The sequence below is a fragment of the Oryctolagus cuniculus genome, chromosome 17 (assembly GCF_051225735.1).
Source record: "Oryctolagus cuniculus isolate XC-2025 breed Fujian yellow rabbit chromosome 17, ASM5122573v1, whole genome shotgun sequence".
NCBI classification, from domain to species: Eukaryota; Metazoa; Chordata; class Mammalia; order Lagomorpha; family Leporidae; genus Oryctolagus; species Oryctolagus cuniculus.
In genome coordinates this window covers 21,393,249-21,419,885 of record NC_142883.1, presented here as the reverse complement: position 1 = coordinate 21,419,885, position 26,637 = coordinate 21,393,249, and the positions used below count along the sequence as shown (strand labels likewise).

Below are 26,637 nucleotides of genomic sequence, written 5' to 3'. Positions count from 1 at the left end.
GGGAGCCTTGAATCCTGGAAGAAATGGAGTGCGAGAGGGGGGCAAGATATGAGAAGTCTTCAGGCAGGAACATAAGGTAATAAGTGTGCTGCATACAATTTATGTTGGATTTCGAGTTCCTTTTAGAAGTGCCCAAATACTCTTGAATTTCACTCTTGGATTTCTTGGGAGCGATGTTGTGTAACAGGCAGAGTAAGTGATGAACTATCAGTATCAGGTGGTGCCAATGAGAGTTCTAATACACAGTTACATTGCATCTACTGTATGATAATAATTGCATAATAATAACATGGGCAACTTTATTTGTCATGAAATAGCGAAGAAAGTCCATTTCGTCCTCATTAGGCTGTGGGACTCTGCTGGTGAACTCAAACATCTGTGTGGCAAAGCCATAAATGTCTGCTGGGTTCTCTGCCTTGAGAGAACTTGCACTTGCACTTGGCTGCACTACGCAGCTGGCATTGAAACGAATGCACCTGCCGAGTCTCTAATGGGACAGCAGTCTTGTTAGGCTTGTCGCTCTTCCTGTGAAGTTCTGACACATCAGGCACAGCTGAAGCAACTACCTGGAGCTACCTTGTTTAATCCCTGAGAGCTCTGGGAGCTGCCTGCCTTACATAGGGGCAAAGGCAGGACTGTTAAAAAGGTCGTAAGAATCAAAACTGCCTCTCCAGCTGTTTCTCTAATCAGAAATGTCATCTCTCGTTGGCCTTCTGGACTTGGAGATTGCTTAGTGTTGACCACCTGGAAGGGCTTGGGAAACTCCCAAGGTGCCCATTCAGCAAGGCCAGTTAGCCAATGTTCCATTCACTTAGAATCCATCCCCACTCTGCGTTTCGGTGAAGCTGCTGTGACCTGAAGTCGCGCTTTCCCACTGGTGACTTTGTGTCTACCTCGGTTTCCTCTGCAGGGTGCGTTAGAGCACCGGAGCCTTCCCTGCAGGCCACGAGTGCGCCTGAGTGCCTGTAGTTACTCATCCTGAGAAGTCTGGCAGGCCGCCCTCTGGCCACCCAAGTCACTGCCGTGGCCTTCGGATCCAGGGGCGCTGCTCCCTGTTATTACGAGCTTTCCCTCATTGCATTCCCTGAACTCCATCAATGCCTTTGAAAATTGCCCTTTATCACCCAGGCTCAGGGTGCCGTCTACTCCTGCTGTGACTCCAGCCTCGTAAAAACAGGGAATTATAAGCAGCATCTACTTTGACACTGAAAAGACCACATAAAACCTCTATTCTTTGATTTAGCCGTAGCTCATAAAACATCAGGTTAAAACCAGAGCCTGCATCTTGTAATTAACAAGTGTCAAGGAGGAACATAGGAGAGGATGAAAGGTCTGTGAACTTTGGCGTGGTGTGTGAGAAGACAGGTGTGCCCTCTGTAGGACAGCTCAGAGGGCGTGGGGCAGGCCGAAGCTGAAAACCTCTGCCAGGCGCACAGCCATGAAGGTTCTTGAGTATTTATTTATTTGAAAGGCAGAGTTACAGAGAGGCAGAGAGAGAGACAGACAGACAGACAGAGGTCTTCCATTCACTGGTTCACTCCCCAAATGGCTGCAATGGCCAGGGCTGGGCCGATCTGAAGTCATGGACCAGGAGCTTCTGAAGGGTCTCCCACATGGGACCTGGGCATCATCCACTGCTTTTCCAGGCCACAGCAGAGAGCTGGATCAGAAGAGGAGCAGCCGGGTCTCACGTCAGCACCCATAAGGGATGCTGGTGCTGCAGGTGACGGCTTTTCCCGCTACACCACAGCACCAGCTTCTCTATTCATCTTGTCACATGACAGCTTGAAACTTTTAAAACATGTTATAGGTAATAACTAGCTCTTAGTTATGCTTACAAGGAACTACAGCACTGTCAAATATATAAAAATCTGCTGCATCTAAACTTAAAATGTTTTTGATATACTTTGGATCACAAGCCTAAGTCTACACACATATCTGTATAAATGTGATATGAGGGGGTCTCAAAATGGTTATGGAAATGTGTATCATGAAAGGGGCGTACATTTCAAAATATTTTTTTCACCTTAAGAAGTTTTACCTTTTAAGTTACCTTTTACCCTTTAAGTTAAAAAGATATACTTTGTATTCTGAAAGAGTTTGATGTTTGGAGAGGAGAAAGGGAGGGAGATAGGGAGAAGAAAACACTTGATCTGAGTAGAACACTCACATTTATCCAACCACTGGAACATTCAGCCAATAAAAACATTGCCAGGTGAAATTTAGGTGATATCATGATACCAGCTCACTGAGGGACATTTGCGAAATCATCCAGCCATCACTTTGAGTGTCAGAGGACAGTGACGCTGTCATGCACATTTTCTCACTGTTCTATCAGAGAAGACACCGCACTGTTACTCAAGCCCGGGGCAGTGTTTCAAGGTCAATGAAAGCTAGAGTCATGAGAGCCAATATCATGTGCCAGTGATAAGTATATTACCTGGGCCAGCTCTGTAAGTCTGAAAAACAGTGTGTCGTCCCCATTTCACACAGAAAGAAGTGCGAGCAGAAGCGGCACCCCTGGAGGAATCTGCTATCATCTTCTCTTTCCCCAGAGATGAACAACAGAAAAATGGACAACCAAGGGTTAAAATTCCATAAGGAAAAATAATGAGTCAAAAGGCCCTTTTACGTGTGTGTCTGGAAAATCCAACTTTTCTTGAGAGATAGGAAGGTTTCCATTTGAGAAAATGTGGCAGAGAGCAAATATTTCAGTTTGTGTGGCAGGAAAGTGGACAGACTTCAGAGAAGATTCAAACTTGAGTAATCCGTGAGAACTTGGTTTCACAGTCGGCCTCTCCTGGCCCAGTGCAGAGACAGACTCAGGCATTGGTTCACCAGGAACTGTGGACTGCGGGTCAGAGCAGGTGATCTGGGAGCAGCTGGGCCGGCAGCAGTGGGGGTGGGAGCAGCTGGGGTGGCAGAGGTCTTGGCCACAGCCCTGCTCAGGGCAGACGGAGCCACGACAGGAATTGCCCATGGTGTCAGAGGGTGGAGGTTGTAGGGGGCTTCCAGGAGGTTGGGTTGGTCAGGTGTAGATGTCTCCTGGGCCCAGGTCTGCTGGGGGGGTGGCTCCTTCCTTGTTATTGTCTGTCCTAGTAAGTAGGTGACTATCTAATTAGCCAGGGGTGTTTTTCTGACTAAATTTCCCAAAGTGGATGGAAGGCACCGTCTGCTATTCTGTTGTGTTGGGGTCCATCCGCCAGCTCTCCCTGAATCGCCACCCGTGTGTCGTTCTTGCCTGAGCTGCTGCAAGGGGGGCTGGCAGGTGCCATTCCCTCTCCTGGACCTGGTCCTGGTTGCCTCGGTCTTATTTTTCAGAGCAGGTCATGTCCAGCCTTCAGTGAGAGTGATTATTGCAGGCCTACAAGCCTTCTTGGTGACCTACATGCTGGTCTGAGGGTTCGTTCCTTACGGGTCTGGTGGACAGGAGGGCCTGAATGATTACAAGACTGCTGGCAGGAGGAACTGGAGGTGTCAGTGCACATCCCCTTCCCACTGGGAACCACGGCCCATTTGCTAGACTTCTTCATACGAAATGCAGAACTCTTATAAGGTGGAAAATGTAGTGAGATTTTTATTTTATGTTTTTGTTCCAGCCACAAACATCCAAAATTGAGTTTTAGAGTTTCTCGGGAATTGGGGCACAGAAATCAACTGTATCACAAAATTCAGCCCGCTCATTCCCTCTCTCTGGGGCTGATGTTCACTCTATGACTTCCTTTCTTTCTGGCTTTAATAGGGGGCACTCACTGGTGTTCTCTGTTTCTGTAATTTACTGTCCAACCCAAAATACATGGCCCCCATGTTCTGGCCTCTTGCTCTAATCACCCCATCCCATCTCATTCTCTGCATCAGGTCTCAGCTCTGAAGATCCCTATGCTGATCTGCTTTAGTATTCCAGTTGAGATCAGGTTTGTCTTTCTAGGTGTTGTATTAAAAAAAATGTATACGTGTGTGTGTGTGTGTGTGAGAGAGAGAGAGAGAGAGAGAGAGGCACACACACACATATTCTAGAGGCAAAGAAAGAAGTACAGGAGCAGACATCTCAATCAGTGGACATCTGCTTGTATTTATTCATGGAAGGAAATGGGATGAGATCCTGAAGGGCGCAAAATATCGCAACCAAATTCCTGGGCGACCACCACTGTGTCATGAGGTGATGAGTGCTGGCTGCCAGTCCATCCGTGACACCTGTGGATCAAGGAAATGGGCAGCAGAGACAAGTTGGTGACTCTACGATGACATCTTTAAGTGCATTAGTTAAGATCATAAGACCAAACCAAACCCCTAGCAACATTTTTATCATATTGATTTCCTTCCCAAACACCTGAGTGACATGGTTTTGTTCATAAGCTTGTGTGTGTGCACAGCAGGAAAGATGTATGCAGCTGTACTGTGAAGCAGTGTGGTGTCCCGAGGGGTCAGATTCTCACTGGATTTACTGATTATGAGAGGCCAAGGGAAGAACAAAAAAAGAGTTTTTGATTCTGAGGGGAGGAGGTTTCTACACAGGCTGAGGGAGGCTAAGTGAACTCTCACCACAGCTACAAGGGTGCAGCACAGGCTCCTTACAGACCCGTGTGCAGAGTCAGCCCTAAGCCAGGGGCTCTCCAAGTCGCTGCTTGTCGCAGTCACCTGGGGAGTGCTGAGAACAGCAGTGCCTGGCTTCTGCCCAGGGACATTCTGAGTGAGTCATGTCAGGTATGGATGCATATCAGAGGGTTCTAGAGCTCCTCAGGTAATGGCGACGGGTAGCAAAGTTTGAGAAGCAGCCATCAATTAGTCTATATTGAGTGCATTTGTGGAAGTTTAAATTGAGAACAGGCATAGCTAAAACAATTAAAATGCAACTGGTGATGACAAAATAATAGAGAAGATGATCCTGAATTTGAAACACTGAGCTCCAAGCATTACAGATGGAAGCCCTGGTAATTCTCTTTAGTATTTTTTTTTTATTTATTTTTTGACAGGCAGAGTGGACAGTGAGAGAGAGAGACAGAGAGAAAGGTCTTCCTTTTTTGCCGTTGGTTCACCCTCCAATGGCCGCCGCAGCTGGCGCACCGCACTGATCCAATGGCAGGAGCCAGGTACTTATCCTGGTCTCCCACGGGGTGCAGGGCCCAAGCACTTGAGCCATCCTCCACTGCACTCCTGGGCCACAGCAGAGAGCTGGCCTGGAAGAGGGGCAACCGGGACAGAATCTGGCACCCCGACCGGGACTAGAACCCGGTGTGCTGGCGCTGCAAGGCGGAGGATTAGCCTAGTGAGCCGTGGTGCCAGCTATTTTAAATTATTTTTACTTTTTTAGGTCACAGTACCAAGACCAATGGTCCTACATGGGTGAGAATGGACCAAGAGGTCATGAACCACAATGGGTGATTTCTATAAATAGGACACTGGGTTATTTGGAAAAATAAACTCAGAACCAGGACAAGTATCACTTTGTGAAATCCCTGCTAAGTTCTACTCATAGTTGGGGAGGTAGAATTGATAATTAACAACAGAATTCCACGTACTAATTATCTAAACTCCTCCCAATATGTGCCTCTGTTATTATATGCAGTCCTACATGGAGAGCAGTTTTTTTTTTTTTTTTTTTTCAGATAAATCTGACAAAGACTCCAGGGCTGCCTTGTTGGTACTGCTTTTGAGTCAGGTCTAAAGCCAGTCAGGATACCCCCTGGTAAATAGCAGAACTGCCCGCAGGAGACCAACACTGGGCCCTGCCAAAGCATCATCCCTTGGGAACTCAGATGTGTCCTAGTTTCTGATTGGGGTTGATGTGTGGTCTCCATCTGGGTTTGCATGACTGTGGTTCCCCAGTCTGCATCGTTATGAGAGGGTTCAAGAGTACTGATCTAGCGGCATGGAATCCCACAGAACTGCACTGGGATCAACAGACTCCACCCACAGCACAGGAGGTGTGATGTCGGGCAGCGGGCAGGGAATCCAGGGCTCCTGCTTTATCTGCACCATCCAGACACAGTTGCATGGATGGCGTGGTGCAGCCACCTCTTGAAGCCGTGGCTGAGGTGACAGCTTGGAGCTGACATCCTGTGAGGATGGAGCACTCTCTTCCAGGATACAACACACCCTAAACCCATGCCAATCCTTGGTGCTGTCACCAATAGGGAAAAGGCTTTCACATGGAGAGGTGAGGAGTGGAAAGAGGAGCTGCCTCACTTATTTCATTCCTCACGACCCACCGTGCTAGGGAGAGTCTGTGCCTCACGCCTGCATAATTTTAGTCTCTGTGGAGCAAGAGGCCCTGGATCCAGGAGGGGAGGAGCCACCTCCAGGAGATACAGTGAAAGTGCCCCTCAATTAAATCTTGGCTGCCACCTCTTCATTGTGGACTTCTGGGGCTAGGGTGCAACATGCAAAGAAAGGAGCTATTCCACAGGCGACCGACCTCACAACCAGCAGACAGTGGGAGCCCTGCTGCCCATAGGGACAGAGACAAAGACATTGATCATTTAGGTGATCCATGGGGACACTGTGGCATTTCTAGTTCCAGTTTTGGCCCTACAGGGGTAAGTACCACATTTATAGTCCCACAAGGACGTAGTAACCAAGAGGTCTAAATTCTTAGGATGAGGACTGAGGTTAATCCACCACCCAGTTCACCTTCCCCAGAAAACGTGCCCACGAACCCACCATAGTTTCTCTAGAATTGTGAGCCATCAGTTGGCAGGAGCTGAAAGAGAGCAGTAGATGGCCCTGAGATATGCCCGGGTAGATGCTAGGAAGCCTTGTCCAGACACCTTCTCCCAGAGAGCTGCTCTCATCCCCAAGCTAGGGTGAGTGGGGACTCCTGGTGGCTCTTATCGTTCCCCTGCACTGTTTACCAGGTAATTGTCCTCAGCCCATGGGGACCACCTCATCTGGAGTCTGGGGGGCTTCTGCTCTCTCTGTCCCACTGCCTTGGATCCAACATGGCCCACACCTTGTGAAGACTGGTACAGGGGTGCAGTGGTCCAAGCACCCTGCCTCTAGGGCAGGCAAGTGTGTGGTCCCCCTCACACTCTGCACTTTCCTGTTGTGGCAGATGACAGAATTCAACCAGCCACACTTCGGCATAGCTCCTGCTACTACCATGTCCTGCTTGCCTCTGCATCTTATGGATTTCCCAGGAAAGCACTTGTATGGGAGTCCTTGTTCCACTATCACTGCTAGTAAAGGCAATGTAGGTCTCAGGTCTCACAGTGGTTGCATCGCAAACACAGCCCCCCTCTCCTATGCATGTAACCTGATTGTTGTGGAGCAGTGGGAAGAACGTCAGAGACAATGACTGTGACAGCGTCTGCATAAAAGCTGAAGGTGAAATAGAAGCTGTCCGGGGGATTTGCCACGGCAGTTGCCAGGGAGCTCCGGAGCTCCCCATGAACCACATCAGCCATTCCCACTCTACGGAAAATGTGTCAAAGGACGTTCCTAGGGAGATCAGAAACACTGATGTCTTAGATTGGGCCACCTCTAGAGCAGACCAAGTTATAGGAGTTTTGTTGCAGGTTGTTCATTTGGGAGATGATCCCAAGAAGCACTGCAGGTAACCTGAACTGGGACATGAGCAGGGCAGGGAGGGAACCATGCAGAGGGAGGGAGGGAGCAGAAGACCCTGCACGCAGCTGGTTTTGATCCCACAAGGACCCTGGGAGACTGGCACAAACGCCTTGCTTGGAGGCAGGTGGGAGGGGGGCATCTGTTCACCACCTCCTTGTAATGGGTGAGCGCTGATCCAAGAGGCTTTAACTCTCCTGTCCGGGGCTCGCTCCTTTCTCCAGAAAGAGGCCTCGGGCTTCCTCCAAGGAACCATCTTCCCACTTTGTGACAAGAATGCAGAGGGAAGAGGGGCAGTACCCCTGAAATCGTCTGCTGCTGTCCTCGCATTCATTAGAGGCGAACAACAGAAAATTGCCAGATAAGCTTCAAAATTCCATCAGGAAAAGTAAGACACACTGAACACATATTTGAGAGACTTGAAAATTCAAATGTATTGAAAATGAGGGAATATCTCCATGTCACAATTATAAGAGAGAGTAAATACTTCAATTTGGGTTATATGATAGTTGACAGATTACAAGAGGCAGAGAGACAAACACGAGAGAAAGAGAGACAGACAGACATGCCTGGGATAATAAAATTGGAGTCCAAATACACGTTGAGAATCTGTTGGGACTGAAGTCTTATAATCAGATCTTCATGATTCAGCTCACAGAGCAGCTACAGGCAGAATATTGGTTCAAGAAGATCGGTGAGTGGAGGTGAGAATTTTCAGCAGCAAGAACCACTAGAGCAGCAGGGGCGGCAGCAGGTGGACACACAGCAGCTGGGGCGGCAGCACTGAGTTCTACAGCAGGTGGTCTGGCAGCAGATGGGCCTGCAGCAGCTGGAGATGCAGCAGGTGGGGCGGCAGCAGGTGGGCTGGCAGCACACAGACTGGCAGCACTGGGGCCTGCAGCAGCTGGACACACAGCAGCTGGGGCGGCAACAGGTGGTCCTGCAGCAGGTGGTCTGAAGGCAGCTGGGGCAGCAGCAGCTGGAGATGCAGCAGCTGGGGCGGCAGCAGGAGGGCTGGCAGCACTGGGGCCTGCAGCAGCTGGAGGTGCAGCAGGTGGGGCGGCAGCAGGTGGGCTGGCAGCAGCTGGGGCGGCAGCAGGACTCCTCCTGGCAGAAGTCTTGGCCACAGCCCTGCTCAGAGCAGACGGAGCCACAACAGGAGTTGACCATGGTGTCAGAGGGTGGAGGTTGCTGTGGGTTTACAGACGGTGGGTTTGTGAGGTATGGGTGTCTCCCTGACCCTGCTCCCCTTTTATACCCTGCTGAGGGGCTGCTGGCATCAGGTGCAGTGCTCTTTCCTTGTTATTGTTTGTCCTGATAAATAGGTGATTATCAAATTAGGCAAGTGTATTTCCCCGCTTGAAATTTCTCAGCAGATTGGAAACATTATTTCCCTTTCCTGGTGTGTTAGAGTTCAGCCCATCGGCCCTTCCTGAATCACCTCCCGTGTGCTGGTGTTGAGCTTCTGCAGGAGCAGTCATGTGGCATTCACACTCTGGGCTCTGCAGCTCAGTCCCACGTGGCTGTACCTCCAGTGTCCTCAATTCTCCTGGACTGTGAGGACTTCTGGTGGCTCAAGTGGGTAGATGTGCGTCGTTGTCAGATCCCATTCCCTGCGTGACAAGGGGACAAGACATTGGGACTGTGAAATGAGGCCCCAGACAGTAGAACAACAAGGCTGGGAGGACATGTCCTGTCTCCACTCTGAACCACGGCCCACTTTCTAAATTTTTCATGGAAAAACACAGAACAGTTTCAAGGAAGAAAACTGTGCTGTGATTTTTTTTTCTCCATGCACAAACATCCAAGTGAGTTTTAGGAACTTGAGGAATCTGGATGCAGAAATGAGCCTCACCACACAGTTCAGTCCCCTCCCCTTCCTCCTCTTTGGACTGCTTCTCATCACCTGTTCTTGGCTGACAGGTGTGTGACCTGTGACCTGTGTCCAAGCCAAACCAGAGGACTCCAGTGTCCTGGCCTCTTAGCTTAGCTCACCCCTTCCATTTCTCTCTGCTGATCCCAGATCTGAGGGTGCACTCTCTACCTTGCTATTATTTAAAAGATTTATGCATTTTATGAGTTACACAGAGAGAGGAGAGGCAAGTAGAGAGAGCGAGGTCTTCCATCACTGGTTCATTCCCCGATTGGCTGTCAACAGCTGAACCTGCGCCTATCTGAAGCCAGGAACCAGGAGCTCCACTTGAGTGCAGGGGCCCAAGGACTTGGTCCATCTTCTGCTGCTTTCCCAGGCCATAATAGAAAGCAGGATGTGGGCCAGTGCCACAGCTCACTAGGCTAAACCTCCACCTGTGGTGCCAGCACACTAGGTTCTAGTCCCGGTTAGGGTGCCAGATTCTGTCCTGGCTGCCCCTCTTCCAGTCCAGCTCTGCTGTGGCCCAGGAGTGCAGTGGAGGATGGCCCAAGTCCTTGGGCCCTGCACCCGCATGGGAGACCAGGAGAAGTACCTGGCTCCTCGCTTTGGATCAGCACGGCGAGCCGGCTGCAGTGCGGCGGCCATGGCGGACACTGGAGGGTGAACCAACGGTTCATGTGGTTTTTGTTCTTCAGTTTGTTAATGTTCTGTATCACATTGATTGATTTGCAAATGTCAAACCATCCCTACATACCTGGGATAAATCTCTTGGTCCAGTTGAATGATCTTCCTGATATGTTGTTGGGATCATTGGTTTATATTACTGATTCATTTTCTGGCTAGGTTATCGGTCTGTTTAGGTTTCAATGTCTTCATAGCTCAATTTAGGTAAGTTTATGGGTCCATTAATCTGTCCACTTCTTCAAGATTTCCCAATTTTTTGGCATATAGCTCTTTGTAGTAATTTCTGATGAATCCTTTTATTTCTGTAGTGTCTGTTGTTACATTTCCTTTTGCACCTCTAATTTTTTTGATTTGGGTCCTCTCATTCTTTTTTTGTTTTTGTTAGTTGAGCAATTGTTGTGTCAATGTTGTTTACTTTTTTAAAAAAAAGCTTTTTGTTTTGCTGATCTTTTGTATTTTTCGATTCAATTTTGTTTATTCACTAATTTTAATTATTTCTTTTCTTCTACTAGTTTTGGATTTGATTTGCTGTTGTTTTTCTAGATCCATTAGAAATATTGAAACCTCATTTATTAGTGCCTTTCCAACCAATTGCTATAAACTTTCCTCTTTACACTGCTTTTGCTGTATCCCACAAGTTTTGACATGTTGTATTGTCATCTTCATTTGCTTCCACAAATCTTTTCATTTCTTTTTTGATTCCTCCAATGAACCACTGTTCATTCAGGAGCACATTGTTTAGTCTCAGTGTGTTTACATATGGTCTAGAGATTCTTGAGTTGTTGATTTCCAGCTACATTCCATTATAGTCAAGGAAGTATGGTATATGTTGATTATTTTGAATTTGCTGAGACTTAATTTATGGCCTAGCATGGGGGTCTATCCTAGAGAAACTTCTTGCACTGGTGAGAAGCATGTGTATTCTGCATCTGTAGGATGAAATGTTCAGTAGATATCCATTAGATCCATGGGGTCCATCGTGTCGATAAACTCTGTTATTTCCTTGTGGATTTTTTGTATGGTTGATCTGTCCATTGCTAAAAGTAGAGTATTGAGGTCCCCTGTTACTATTATATTGGAGTCTATGTCTCCCGTTAGAGTCAGTAACATTTCTTTTAAATAGCCAGATGACCTGCATATATGTTTAAAATAGTCACATCTCCCTGTTGAATTGATCCCTTAATCATTGCAAAGTGCCCTTCTTTGTCTATTTTAACAGCTTTTGTGTTAAAGTCTGCTTTGTCTGATATTAGGATGGCTATACCAGTTCCTTTCCATCCTTCCACTTTCAGTCTTTGTTGGTGAGATGTGTTTCTTGGATGCAGCAAACAGATGGGTTTTATTTTTTAATGCTTTCAGCCAGTCTGTATCGTTTAACTGGAAAGTTGAGGCCATTTACATTCAAGGTGACTGTAGATAAGTAACGACTTTGCCCAGCCATTTTCCTATAAATATTCTTATTATTTCCTTTGGATTCCCTTTGTACTTTTACTGGGAGATTTTCTGCCTTCACCTTCTTTTGTAGTGATGACCGTGTTTCTGTGTTTCTATGTGTAGAACATCCTTAAGCATCTTTTGTAATGCTGGATGACTAGTGACAGATTCTTTCAATTCCTGCTTGCTGTGGAAGATCTTTATTTCACCTTAATTTATAAGTGAGAGTTTTGCAGGGTATGGTATTCTGGGTTGACAGTATTTTTCTCTTGAGACTTAGAATATATCTCACCGTTTTCTTCTAGCCTGTAGGGTTTCTGATCAGAAGTCCACTGTGAGTCCAGTTGCAAATCCTCTGAAAGGAATCAGGTTTCTCTTGTGCACATTTTAGAATCTTTTCTTTATGGTTTACTGTGGAAAGGTTGACTACAATGTGTCTGGCCATGTCTATTAGGAGTTCTGTGTGCTTCCAGCACTTAGATGTACCTTTGATTCTCCAAATTGGGGAGGTTTTCTGTAATTATTTCACTAAAAAGGTCTTCTGGTCCATTTTATTTTTCCATGCCTTCAGGAATCCTAATATCACTATGTTGGATTGTTTGATAGTACACTGTAAATTCTGACTCAATTTTTTAGTTTTCTAATTTGTTTCTTTTTCTTCTCTCTCTCTCTCTCTTTTTTGTGTGTGTGTGTGTGTGTGTGTGTGTGTGTGGTCTGACTGTAAAATTTCCATGGATTGGATATTTAACTTGGATCTTCTTTCTTCTGCCTCACTAGGCCAGTTCTTAAGATTTCCACCATATTTTATTTGTTCTATTTAATTTTAAATTTCAATGTGTCATTTTGATTTCTCTTTAAATCTCATTTGTGGGAAAAATTTTTATTCCTGTCATGTACAGATTTCTCTAGTTCATGAATTTGTTTCTGACTACTTCTAAGTAACGCTATGATCAGTTTTTGAAATCTGTTTCTTGGCCGGTGCTGCAGCTCAATAGGCTAAACCTCCTCCTGTGGTGCTGGCACCCTGGGTTCTAGTCCCAGTCGGGGCGCCGGATTCTGTCCTGGTTGCTCCTCTTCCACTCCAGCTCTCTGCTGTGGTCCGGGAGTGCAGTGGAGGATGGCCCAAGTGCTTGGGCCTTGCACCCACATAGGAGACCAGGAGGAATCTCCTGGCTCCTAGCTTTTGATCAGCTCAGTGCGCCGGCCGCAATGCCCCAGCTGTGGCCGCCACTTGGGGGGTGAACCAACGGCAAAGGAAGACCTTTCTCTCTGTCTCTCTCTCTCTCTCCCTGTCTGACTCTGCCTGTCAAAAAGAAAAAAAGAAATCTGTTGCTGACATTTCATCAATCTTTTTTTTTTTTTTTAATTTTTTGACAGGCAGAGTGGACAGTGAGAGAGAGAGACAGAGAGAAAGGTCTTCCTTTTGCCGTTGGTTCACCCTCCAATGGCCGCCGCGGCCGGCGCGCTGCGGCCGGCGCACCGCGCTGATCCGATGGCAGGAGCCAGGAGCCAGGTGCTTTTCCTGGTCTCCCATGGGGTGCAGGGCCCAAGCACCTGGGCCATCCTCCACTGCACTCCCTGGCCACAGCAGAGAGCTGGCCTGGAAGAGGGGCAACCGGGACAGAATCCGGCACCCCGACCGGGACTAGAACCCGGTGTGCCGGCGCCGCTAGGCGGAGGATTAGCCTAGTGAGCCGCGGCGCCGGCGACATTTCATCAATCTTTTTTTTTTTTTTTTTTTTTTTTTTTTTTTTTAATTTTTTAATTATTTTTTATTTTTTTTTAACTTTTATATAATGAATATAAATTTCCAAAGTACGATTTATGGATTACAATGGCTTCCCCCCCATACCGTCCCTCCCACCCACAACCCTCCCCTTTCCCACTCCCTCTCCCCTTCCATTCACATCAAGATTCATTTTCGATTATCTTAATATACAGAAGATCAGCTTAGTATACATTAAGTAAGGCTTTCAACCGTTTGCTCCCACACAGAAACATAAAGTAAAAAATAATAGATGATTTTTTTTAATGATGATGAAATCAGATCAGACCTATTGTCATGTTTAATCCCAGTGAGAGTCAAGTTGGGAGTTGATAGTTTCTTTTCTTTTCTTTTTTTTTTTTTTTTTTTTTTTTTTTTTACAGAGGATCAGTTTAGTATGCATTAAGTAAAGATTTCAACAGTTTGCACCCCCATAGAAACACAAAGTGAAATATATTATTTGAGTACTCATTATAGCATTAAATCTCAATGCACAGCACATTAAGGACAGAGATCCTACATGAGGAGTAAGTGCACAGTGACTCCTGTTGTTGACTTTACCAATTGACACTCCTGTCTATGGCATCAGTAATCTCCCTATGCTCCAGTCATGAGTTTCCAAGGCTATGGAAGCCCCTTGAGTTCTCCGACTCTTATCTTGTTTAGACAAGGTCATAGTCAAAGTGGAGGTTCTCTCCTCCCTTCAGAGAAAGGTACCTCCTTCTTTGAAGACCTGTTCTTTCCACTGAGATCTCACTCACAGAGATCTTTTGCCAGAGTGTCTTGGCTTTCCATGCCTGAAATACTCTCATGGGCTTTTCAGCCAGATCCGAGTGCCTTTAGGGCTGATTCTGAGGCCAGAGTGCTATTTAGGGCATCTGCCATTCTATGAGTCTGCTGAGTATCTCACTTCCCATGTTGGATCACTCTCCCCTTTATTTATTCTATCGGTTAGTGTTAGCAGGTACTAGACTTGCTTATGTGCTCCCTTTGACTCTTAGTCCTTTCATTATGATCAATTGCGAACTGAAATTGATCACTTGGACTAGTGAGATGGCATTGGTACATGCCACCTTGATGGGATTAAATTGGAATCCCCTGGTATGTTTCTAACTCTACCATTTGGGGCAAGTCAGCTTGAGCATGTCCCAAATTATATATCTCTTCCCTCTCTTATTCCTACTCTTATGTTTAACAGGGATCACAATTCAGTTAAATTTCAACACTTAAGAATAACTGTGTATTAATTACAGAATTAAATCAGTCATATTAAGTAGAACAGACAAAAAAACTACTAAGAGGGATAATGTATTAAGTTGTTCATTAACAGTCAGGGCTATGCTGATCAATTCACCATTTCCCATAGTGTCCCTTTCACTTCAACAAGTTTCCTTTTTGATGTTCAGTCAGTTGTCACCGATCAGGGAGAACATATGGTATTTGTCCCTTTGGGACTGGCTTATTTCACTCAGCATGATGTGTTCCAGATTCCTCCATTTTGTTGCAAATGACTGGATTTCGTTGTTTCTTACTGCAGTATAGTATTCTAAAGAGTACATATCCCATAATTTCTTTATCCAGTCTACCGTTGATGGGCATTTAGGTTGGTTCCAGGTCTTAGCTATTGTGAATTGTGCTGCAATAAACATTAGGCTGCAGACCGCTTTTTTGTTTGCCAATTTAAATTCCTTTGGGTAAATTCCAAGGAGTGGGATGGCTGGGTCGAACGGTAGGGTTATCTTCAGGTTTCTGAGGAATCTCCAGACTGATTTCCATAGTGGCTTGACCAGTTTGCATTCCCACCAACAGTGGGTTAGTGTCCCTTTTTCCCCACATCCTCGCCAGCATCTGTTGTTGGTAGATTTCTGAATGTGAGCCATTCTAACCGGGGTGAGGTGGAACCTCATTGTGGTTTTGATTTGCATTTCCCTGATTGCTAATGACCTTGAACATTTTTTCATGTGTCTGTTGGCCATTTGGATTTCCTCTTTTGAAAAATGTCTAGGATCTAAAACTAATTCCTTGAGCAAGGACAGTCTATTCAATAAATGGTGCTGGGAAAATTGGATTTCCACGTGCAGAATCATGAAGCAAGACCCCTACCTTACACCTTACACAAAAATCCACTCAACATGGATTAAAGACCTAAATCTACGACCTGACACCATCAAGTTACTAGAGAACATTGGAGAAACCCTTCAAGATATTGGCACAGGCAAAGAGTTTCTGGAAAAGACCCGGGAGGCACAGGCAGTCAAAGCCAAAATTAACTATTGGGATTGCATCAAATTGAGAAGTTTCTGTACTGCAAAAGAAACAGTCAGGAGAGTGAAGAGACAACCGTCAGAATGGGAAAAAATATTTGCAAACTATGCAACAGATAAAGGGTTAATAACCAGAATCTACAAAGAGATCAAGAAACTCCACAAAAACAAAACCAACAACCCAATTAAGAGATGGGCCAAGGACCTCAATAGACATTTTTCAAAAGAGGAAATCCAAATGGCCAACAGACACATTTCATCAATCTTATAATATTCACGTTCTCTTACTGAAATGTTGTGGGAGTCCGCTGGAGGGGCGGCGGCCCCGCGCCCCCTCCCCGTCCCCCGACCCCGCGGGCCGCTGGCTGGCTGGGCAGGCGCGCCCGCCCAGCCGTGGCTCAGGGCGCCATCTCTCCGCGCCAGGTCGCCGCTGCGCGCTGCCCGATGGCGGACGTCTGGGACAGCCCCTCCCGCTGCTGGGCGGCCGCACCTGGCCTGGCCGCTGGCCGCACCTGGCCTGGCCGCTCCCCGCGCTGCGCTGCGCCCCGCCGCCCCCGCCGCCCCCGCCGCCCCCGCCGCCCCCGCCGCCCCCGCCGCCCCCGCCGCCCCCGACTCGGGTTGAAACGCGGCTCACTTCATCCCAGTCTCGGGCGAGCAGCGTTGGGTTTGTCTTTATTTGAGCTGTTGCGCAGCCATTGGTACCTGTATTGGGGACACATAGCATACAAGCAAGAAGCTTGCAGCCTCAGTGGCGAAAATTTTTTCATGTCAGAGACCGAGAACTCTTGCAGTCGTTTATGTCATCCCTTCTTTTCCAGACAGAAGATACCAAAAAGTTGCAATCAAAGATCTCTTCATCTTATTGATAAAGCCACTAGTAAGCCAAAATGTCTGTCAACGTCAACCGCAGCGTGTCAGACCAGTTCTATCGCTACAAGATGCCCCGTCTGATTGCCAAGGTTGAGGGCAAAGGAAATGGAATCAAGACAGTTATAGTCAACATGGTTGATGTTGCAAAGGCGCTTAATCGGCCTCCAACGTATCCCACCAAATATTTTGGTTGTGAGCTGGGAGCACAGACCCAGTTTGATGTTAAGAATGACCGTTACATTGTCAATGGATCTCATGAGGCAAATAAGCTGCAAGACATGTTGGATGGATTCATTAAAAAATTTGTTCTCTGTCCTGAGTGTGAGAATCCTGAAACAGATCTGCATGTCAATCCGAAGAAGCAAACAATAGGTAATTCTTGTAAAGCCTGTGGCTATCGAGGCATGCTTGACACACATCCTAAACTCTGCACGTTCATTCTCAAAAACCCACCTGAGAATAGTGACAGTGCTACAAGGAAGAAAGAAAAGGAAAAGAAGAACAGGAAGGGCAAAGACAAGGAGAACGGCTCCGTATCCAGCAGTGAAACACCACCACCACCACCGCCAAATGAAACCAGTCCTCCTCCACATGCTGTGGGAGAGGAGGAGGAGGATGACCGGGGAGAGGATACAACTGAGGAAGCTCAGAGGCGCAGAATGATGAAATCAGTGACCATGCGAAGGTTCTGACGCTCAGTGACCACTTGGAGAGGACTGTGGAAGAGCGCGTCAACATCCTGTTTGATTTTGTTAAGAAAAAGAAAGAAGAAGGTGTCATTGACTCATCTGACAAGGAAATTGTCACGGAGGCAGAAAGGCTGGACGTGAAAGCCATGGGCCCTCTTGTTCTGACTGAAGTTCTCTTTAATGAGAAGATGAGGGAACAAATTAAGAAATTCAGGCGCCGTTTTCTAAGATTTTGTCACAACAACAAAAAAGCTCAGCGGTACCTTCTTCATGGTTTGGAGTGTGTGGCAGCAATGCGTCAAGCTCAGCTCATCTCCAAGATTCCACACATCTTGAAGGAGATGTACGATGCAGACCTTGTAGAAGAAGAAGTCATCATCAGCTGGTCGGAAAAGGCTTCTAAGAAATACGTCTCAAAAGAACTTGCCAAAGAGATGCGTGTCAAAGCAGAGCCATTTATTAAATGGTTGAAGGAGGCAGAGGAGGAGTCTTCTGGTGGTGAAGAAGATGATGAAGATGAGAACATTGAGGTGGTGTATTCGAAGACTGCCAGTGTACCGAAAGTTGAAACTGTGAAGTCTGACAACAAGGATGACGACATTGATTTTGATGCCATTTAAAGGGCCGGATGCAACCTAGCTTAACAGTGTAATGCTGCAACTTTTTCTCCATTATCAGCCAGAAGTGCAACATGTATGTGCAAAAGCTAAAATAGCTTAACATCATGCTACACTCTATACTAAGAAAATCTATTACTGTGAGTCATCTGTATTTAAGCCCAGTGAGACATCTAGGGAGTCCATACACATCAGCGAGCAGATAGAGTTTGCTTATTTTATAGCATGTTTCTTTTTGAAAAACTAGTGATGGACACATTTGGATCACATTTATACAGTTAACAAAAATAAAGATTTGATTTTGGTCATTCTTAAGATTTTTGGCTCTGAATGACTTTGGCTGAAGTAATTGGTTCCTTTTATAATGTACCATCATTTAACCTGATAGGATTCTTGGAGCCTGTGATACGTTGTTAGGTGCTAAGACCATAATGAGGTCTTCAGAGTGTAAGTGTGTGTATTTGTAATGACTTTATTCAGCCACTAAGAAATACAGTACTTGGAAAGTTTTACCTCTGGTCCCACGGATTGGTGTTTGGTAATGCACGTTTAGGCGAGGTAGACTGCTGATCAAATGACAGCGCAACATCTGAGGAGCAGACGTGACCTGAGTGTCCTGTAAACGTTGATTAAGAGCAGGTTTTGAAACTTGAAATTTTGTTTTTCCAGTTTGTGTACAATTTCCCCAAATTTATAGTCTTTGAAGTCGTGTGCATTGCACGTTGGATGAGCCAGGGAAATGACTACTACATTAACAAGCAAGCATTGTATGTGTGTGTAGTGGTTGCTTTGTACTAAGAGAACACAAATTCTGAGGTGTGATTACATAGTCAGCTGATTTTATTTGGGGGAAACAGGTAAAGGTGCACTTAATCTCTAGCAGAAACTGAGCATAGTTTTTAGCTTTTACCATTATGGTTTAAATTATAACTTCCGAATGCTTAGACATACTGTATATTTCGTTCAGTGTGATTTTTCCCTGAATACTAAGGTTGTTCTTGAATGCCTTTTCCACTTGAACCACATAGCTTACGCTTTCTAGATTTTGGTTGCTAGCTTGCCAAAATAAGTGTTACTGTGTTTCAAATTTGATTTTTGTTTTTCTGTCTTATTTTAAAAATAAGGTTAAAAGCATATTTCTAAGTCGAAGCCTCTATTTTGGTGTAAGACTTGGGATATTTTTTACTTCACATTGAATCTACGCAGACACCCGAGAGGTCTGTGACGCTGGCTCTGAGTGCGGGTGACGGGGGACTCTGCCGGCCCTGCAGGGCTTCGGGTTTGGACCTGTGAGAGAATTCCTTGCCCAGTTAGCTAATGTAAACTCACTTGATCAGAGTTCTGACTATATTTGAGTAATCATCTTCAAGATGGAAAATTGTTGTGTTTATTCCTTTCTGCAAGAAGTGCACTGTGGGAACTGGGAGTCCGTATGGTTAAGCTTGTTTGGAGGATTTTCACAGCGTTTCCTTATTTCCTTGTGACCCATCTCACAGATTATGAGACTTTAACAAATGTATGTAAAAAATTTTTTCACATTGAAATTATACAGACATTTGGTAAAATAAAACCTTGTTAGCTTGATATTCTAAGGAACTGAAACCTAGCAATCTTATTTGAGAGAGTTTATTTACAACTGCCTTTGGTAGATTCTGATGAGAGTGGAACAGGAGCCATATGCCTGGATGGAACGTGCTGTGTCACATCAAAGAGGGGAGTTTTGCAAACGCATATGTCGCCTAGGTTTCAAATTTTGCTGTATGGCCAGTTTGCTTTCATCAACTGAAATACCCATAGGAGATCCTGGTGACCTAAGTTGTACTCAACAGTGTCAAGCTAATGAGGTTCTGTTATAGAGCTCTTTACTTTTAACCTGAAGGAAAATATGTTTAGGGCTTCTCAACACTAAAGAAAAAATTTTGGCTTGGACTAATGTTTAGTCTGGTGCCAAATTTCCAGTGGAATTCCAGTTCACGTAATCTGTTGAATTTTATTCATGGAGGGTATCCTAACAGAGTGATCCTTCACTGCTCTATTGAACTGTCTTAAAATTTCCTGTTCCAAACAGCTACGTTACTTGATTAAAACAATTAAAATTAAAAAAAAAGAAATGTTTTGTTTCTTTGAGGGTGTCATGTTGTCTTCCTATTCTGGTTCTTGAATTGCTGTATTTATTATTATCAGGCATCTGTGGGGATACCTGTGGTTGGGTTTGTTGTATTCCCTGTGATGGCTTTATCTTTGAACTATACCTCTGTGTTTTAGTGGAGTGTCTGCTCTCAGTGAATACCCAGAGGTGTGTACTGGTGTGGTCCTGGAGCTCTGCTCAGTGCTGCAGGGTGAAGGGAGTGTCCAAGGTGAGACCCACATTCAGCGAGGTAAATCTCCTCCATTTTTTTTAAATCAGAGGGGAGGTGTATTCTGCTAGGGAGGTGTATTGTCATGCTCACCAGCTTTCCTCAAAGGAGACCAAAGCTTAAGTGCTATCCCTAGTGGGTTCATATTCATCTGTGCTGCCACAAGAACAGGACAAATGATGTGTGCAGTCCTTGGAGTGAACATGGATACTGCAGCAATGACTGTCACCACGGAGTCCCAAGTAATTGCTCTGAGGTAGCGGAAACACACCTATCACAGGACATGTGACCAGTGGACAGTGGTCATGGCCTCATTGGGTCCTAATTTTTGCTGCACCAGGCAACACAGTGAGCTGATACAGCGATGAAGTCACCTCTTGATGGCGTGAATGAGGTAACAGCTTGCAGCTGACCCACAGTGAGGTTGGAGCACCATCTTTCAGGTTGCAACATAGATCATACACCAATGAGCATCCTGTGATGCTGAGACCACAATACATACAGCTCCACTTTCATGGAATTTCCTTGTGAAAAATTCCTGATTTATATCCGCCTCAGCACGCAATCTCAGGTGTTCCCCTCAACCACAGACTTCTCAAGGAAGACTGTTACCTATGTGGCTGTTGTGCCCCAACCCTCAGATGTGGTTATAGAGGAAAGGAAAGAAGACAACTAGCATTGCAACATCTGTGCAAAATTCAAAAGAGGGTTTAGCATGGTTTTTGAGAGTGAACTACAGATCCATCAGAACACCTTGAGCTTTATATGAGAAATGTTTTCAAGGATGTGCTTAGGAGGGTTGGGAACGGTCTTAGATTGGGCCACATCTAGAGAAGACCCAGAGACAGGGTTTTTTGAGAAGTAGTTCATTTGGGAGAAGATCCCTACAGTCAGTGAAAGAAACTGGGTAAATGAGCAGGGCAGGCATGGAAGCCAAAACAGAGTGAGAGAGTGAGAAGAGGACTCCTGGATGTGGCTGGGCTTCATCCCACCAAGGACACTGGAGACTGGCACAGACGTCCCCACTGGGGAAGCAGTCAGTGAGGACCACTTGTGCTCACCACCTCCTGCCCTGGGTGACCACTGTGCTCAGAGGCTCTGACTCTCCTGCCCAGGGCTCATGCCTTCCTCCAGAGAGTCCTCATGCAGAGAGTGGAGGAGCCTGCTCGAAGCAAGCGTCCTCCCAGGTTGTGATGAGAGTGCAGAGGGAGTAGAGGTAGCACTCGGAAATCACCTGCAGCTTCTTCTCTTCCTCAGAGAATACTCAGACAAACTGCCAGATAAAGATGGACTTTCCATACAGAGAAATAATGAGACACAATGTACTTGGATTTGTATGCTTGAAAAAAATCAGATTTATTCAAGATGTGAGAATATCTTCATAAGAGAAAACATGGCACAGAGCAAAATTTTCCATTGCAGAGACATGATAGTGGCCAGATTTCAGAGATTTGTGTTTGGAAGACAAAAGTACGTGGCAGTTGTAGGGAGTGATGTATTGGAGACCAAAACTCCATCTAAAATTTCATTAGAAATGAAAGTTCAAAATTGGGCCCTCACAATACAGCACATAGACTGACTACATCAAGAGTATTAGTTCATGAAGAACAGGTGAGTGGAGGTGAAAGGCTCAGCAGCAAGAACCACTAGAGCAGCAGGGGCGGCAGCAGGTGGACACACAGCAGCTGGGGCGGCAGCACTGAGTTCTACAGCAGGTGGTCTGGCAGCAGATGGGCCTGCAGCAGCTGGAGATGCAGCAGGTGGGGCGGCAGCAGGTGGGGCGGCAGCAGCTGGAGATGCAGCAGGAGGGTCTGCAGCAGGTGGGGCGGCAGCAGGTGGGCTGGCAGCAGGAGGGCTGGCAGCACACAGACTGGCAGCACTGGGGCCTGCAGCAGCTGGAGGTGCAACAGGTGGGGCTGCAGCAGCTGGGCTGGCAGCAGGTGGGCTGGCAACAGGTGGGGCGGCAGCAGGTGGGCTGGCAGCAGGAGGGCTGGCAGCACACAGACTGGCAGCACTGGGGCCTGCAGCAGCTGGAGATGCAGCAGGTGGGGCGGCAGCAGGTGGGCTGGCAGCAGCTGGGGCGGCAGCAGCTGGAGGTGCAGCAGGTGGGGCGGCAGCAGGAGGGCTGGCAGCAGCTGGGGCGGCAGCAGGACTCCTCCTGGCAGAAGTCTTGGCCACAGCCCTGCTCAGAGCAGACGGAGCCACAACAGGAGTTGACCATGGTGTCAGAGGGTGGAGGTTGCTGTGGGTTTACAGATGGTGGGTTTGTGAGGTGTGGGTGTCTCCCTGACTGTGGTCCCTTTTTATACCCTGTTTAGGAGCTGCTGGCATCAGGTACATTGCTCTTTCCTTGTTACTGTTTGTCCTGATAAATAGGTGATTATTAAATTAGCCAAGTGTGTTTTCCTGCCTGAAATGTTCAAACTAGGTGGGAAACATTATTTCCCTTTCCTGGAGTGCTGGGATTCATGGGTCAGCTCTTCTTGAATCACTTGCCATGTGTCGTTATTGTTGAGTTTCTCAAGGAAAGCTGTCATGTGACACTCGTCTTCTTGGTGCTGTCTGCCTCTGTGTCGTCATACTTAGCACATCATGTGGACTCCAGTTTTGTAAGGATTCTTCTAGGTCCCTATCTTCCTTTTGCCAATCCAGGCTGATAGAGTTCCATTCCAGAGTGATAACAGGTCCATTATCTGTAAGATGGGCAGGAAACAAACCCTGAAAAAGACCCTGGGCATGAAGAGAAAAAGGCTTCTAGGACACATCCCTTCCCTCTGTGGAACACGACCCAGTGATCAGACTTTTTCATGAGAAACAGAAATGTTTTAAGGAAGAAATCTAAGTGGTGAAGTTTTTATGTTGCTATTTCTTTTGAAACATCTTCAAGTCTCAGGCCCACCTGGACAGACTGAGTAGTATGATCACCTGCACCTTCATGGTTAGGTCTTCAGCTCCCCCCCAGGACTGGTTTCCTTGTCCCTTTGACTTCTTGTCCCTTGGCTTTACAAGATGAACTAAGTGGTGTCCTCTGTTTCCCTGACTTACTGTCCAAGGCAGCTGAGGGAGATTGCCCCGTGTTCTGGTGTCTTCTCTAACCTGCACACAGCCATCTTCCTGTCTCTGTTGAGTCTCAGCCCTGACGATGCTCTAAAAGTAGGTCATGTGACTTGTCTTACACAGTGGCCTCCATTCCATCCATGTTGTTGTGGGTGACACGATTTCATTTTTATGGCTGAATGGTATTCCTTCTTGCATGTGCAATATTTTCTTTATTCAAATGGACACTTAGGTGTTTGCATTTCTTGGCTGGTTTGATTAGTGCTGCAGGAAACATGGCAGTGCAGATGTCTCTTTAGCAATCTTATTTCATTTCCCTTTGGTAAATACCCCGTAGTGTGGCATCAACATAGATGATCTCATAGAAGTAAAAAGGTGGTTACTAGAGGCTGGGGAGAGAAATAGTGAAGAAGGGATTGGGAAGGTTAATTAACAGGTCCTACATTGTAGCTATGGAGAGGAGGTCTGGGTTCTATTGCACAGCAGGGTGACTGCACAGAATGTACTGCAAAGTGTCTAGTACTAGATGTTTTCACCCTGAAGAAATGTTGAACTTGTTCAGATGTAGATATGTTTGCTCTGATTGGTTATTATACTTTTTAAACTTTTATTTAGTAAATATAAATTTCCAGAGTACAGTTTGTGGATTACGATGGCTCCCCCCCCATAACTTCCCTCCCACTCGCACCACTCCTATCTCCCGCTCCCTCTCCCATTCCTTTCACATCAAGATTCATTTCCAATTATCTTTATATACAGAAGTTCGATTTAGTATATATTAATTAAAGATTTCATCAGTGTGCACCCACACAGAACATAAAGTGTAAAATACTGTTTCAGTACTAGTTATAGCATTACTTCACATGGGAAAACACATTAGGACAGAGATCTCACATGAGGAGTAAGTACACAGTGACTCCTGTTGGTGACTTAACAATTTGACACTCTTGTTTATGGTGTCAGTAATCTCCCTAGGCTCTAGTCATGAGTTGCCAAGGCTATGGAACCCTTTTGAGTTTGCCGACTTCAATCTTATTCAGACAGGGTCATAGTCAAAGTGGAAGTTCTCTCCTCCCTTCAGAGAAAGGTGCCTCCTTCTTTGATGGCCCCGTTCTTTCTACTGGGATCTCACTCGCAGAGATCTTTCATTTAGGTGGTGGTGGTTGTTGTTGTTGTTGTTTTTTGCCAGAGTGTCTTGGCTTTCCATGCCTGAAATACTCTCATGGGCTCTTCAGCCAGATACGAATGCCTTAAGGGCTGATTCTGAGGCCAGAGTGCTGTTTAAGACATCTGCCATTCTGTGAGTCTGCTCTGTATCCTGCTTCCCATGTTGGATCGTTCTCTGCCGTTTTTATTCTATCAGTTAGTATTAGCAGACACTAGTCTTGTTTGTGTGATCCCTTTGACTCTTAGTCCTATCAGTATGATCAATTATGAACTGAAATCGATCACTTGGACTTGTGAGATGGCATTGGTACATGCAACCTTGATGGGATTGTATTGGAATCCCCTGGCACATTTCTAACTCCACCATTTGGGGCAAGTCCAATTGAGCATGTCCCAAATTGTATATCTCCTCCCTCACTTATTCCCACTCTTATACTTAACAGGGACCACTTTTCAGTTAAATTTAAACACCTAAGAATAATTATGTGTTAATTACAGAGTTCAACCAATAGTATTAACTAGAACAAAAAATACTAAAAGGATGAAGTATTAAATTGTACATCAACAGTCAGGACAAGGGCCGATCAAGTCACTGTTTCTCATAGTGTCCATTTCACTTCAACAGGTTTCCTTTTTTGTGGTTGGTTAGTTGTCACCGATCAGGGAGAACATATGATGTTTGTCCCTTTGGGACTGGCTTAATTCACAATGTGTGCATGTCTCAGACATCACAGGGAACTCATGACTATATACTATTTTATATGCCTGTAAAAATTTAGAAAAAAAAAACTTTAAAGAAAGCAGTTTCTAGATCAAAGAGAATCATCTTATATTTATTTGAGGTGGAAACTTACAGGGTCAGAAATGCCCAAACTAATTCCTGGACCACTACTGTGTCATATGATGAATGCCGCCAGTCAATCCATGGGCCCTGTGCCAAGGAAATGGTGGGCAGAGACGAGGTGTAACCTGGATGAAACACAGGACGAGGAAGTCCCCATGGTGACTCCTGGAGTTGGACTGGCAGATATCGGGCACCCCCAAGATCACAGCTGTCCGATGGGGAGGGCACGGGAACAGAGAGTGGGGGTTGAAATACACACATGCACTGGAACCTGAGGCCTAAAGCCCTTGGAAGGCATAGAGCTCATGGAAGGGGTAAAGCCCACGGAAGGGGTAGATCCCACGGAAAGGCATAAAGACCATGGAAGGTAGAGAGTCTGTGCAAAGGCATAGAGCCTGGGAACAAGCATAGAGCCCATGGAAGGTGTAGAGCCCATGGAAGGTGTAGAGGTGTGGAAGGCATTGAGCTAGTTGTCAGAATTCCAAAATCCCGTAGCACCACACATCCCCAGGAGGAGAGTAAGGTCAACCTGGACCCAGGTTTCAGCACCAAAGAAAGGCCACCACAAAACAACACCAAACAACAGAGAAAGGGAAAAGGATTATTGCCAGGTGGGGGAAACCTGACAGCTGCCCGTGTGCTCAAGAGAACAGAACCAAACATGGTTTTTAGTTTTGTATTTCTTTTCTTCTTCTTTTGTTAGTCTGACTATAAATTTCCAGAGATTTGTCATCTAAAACAGATGCTCTTTCTACTGTCTCACCAAGTCTGTACTTAAGGCTCCCCATCATATTCTATTGAATCCTTCATTGCCAATATTTCATTAAGATTTTCTTTAAAAATCTCAATTTCGTGGGAAAAAATTTCATTCATGGCATGTACGATTTCTTTCGTTCATGAATTTGCTTCTGATTACTTCTAAGGAATGCTATGATCAGATTTTAATTCCATTTCTGGAATTTCTTCAATCATTTAATATTCACGTTCTATTATTGAAGTGTTCTGTTATTTGGGGGCGTCGTGTTGTCTTCCTATTCTGGTTCTTAAATTGCTGCATTTATTATCAGGCATCTGTGGGGATACCTGTGGTTGTCATTGTTGCTTTCCCTATGATGGCTTTATCTTTGAACTACGCCTCTGTGTTTTAGTGGAGTGTCTTCTCTCTCAGTGAATACCCAGAGGTGTGTACTGGTTGTGGTCCTGGATCTCTGCTCAGTGCTGCAGGGTGAAGGGAGTGTCCCAGGTGAGACCCACATTCGGCGAGGTAAATCTCCTCTATTTTTTTTAAATCAGAGAGCAGCTCTGTTCTGCTTTGTAGGTGTATTCCCATGCTCACCAGCGCTCCTCCAAGCCTAAGCGCTAGCCCTCGTGGGTACAATATTCATCTCCGCAGCCATAAGAACAGCATAAAGGACCTGAGGAGTCGTCGTTGTGATCCTGGATCCTGCAGCAA

General features: G+C 45.9%; 3 protein-coding genes and 1 pseudogene across 4 annotated transcripts in view; 2 read left to right on the top strand and 2 right to left on the bottom strand.

The window, feature by feature from the left end:
* LOC103345078 (uncharacterized) overlaps positions 1-26,637 on the top strand; it is a 224,550-nt gene that overhangs the window by 98,189 nt on the left and 99,724 nt on the right. The gene's annotated exons all lie outside the window — the stretch shown is intronic.
* Positions 7,973-8,782, bottom strand: LOC103351564 (uncharacterized). Its single transcript, XM_051831343.3, has one exon. It carries the CDS (start codon positions 8,731-8,733, stop codon positions 8,278-8,280), a length of 456 nt encoding a protein of 151 aa, XP_051687303.3. The 5' UTR covers positions 8,734-8,782; the 3' UTR covers positions 7,973-8,277.
* Positions 16,268-19,870, top strand: LOC127484395 (eukaryotic translation initiation factor 5 pseudogene; annotated as a pseudogene). Its single transcript, XR_016224025.1, has one exon. The product of XR_016224025.1 is annotated as a eukaryotic translation initiation factor 5 pseudogene (transcript).
* LOC108178582 (uncharacterized) lies at positions 21,448-22,387 on the bottom strand. The gene has a single exon (XM_089317836.1). The coding sequence runs from the start codon at positions 22,335-22,337 to the stop codon at positions 21,747-21,749; it is 591 nt and encodes a 196-aa protein (XP_089173962.1). The 5' UTR covers positions 22,338-22,387; the 3' UTR covers positions 21,448-21,746.

Excerpts from the sequence above, each read along its gene's own strand:
- LOC103351564 (XM_051831343.3), bottom strand. The coding sequence starts at position 8,733 with ATGGTCAACTCCTGTTGTGGCTCCGTCTGCTCTGAGCAGGGCTGTGGC.
- LOC108178582 (XM_089317836.1), bottom strand. The coding sequence starts at position 22,337 with ATGGTCAACTCCTGTTGTGGCTCCGTCTGCTCTGAGCAGGGCTGTGGC.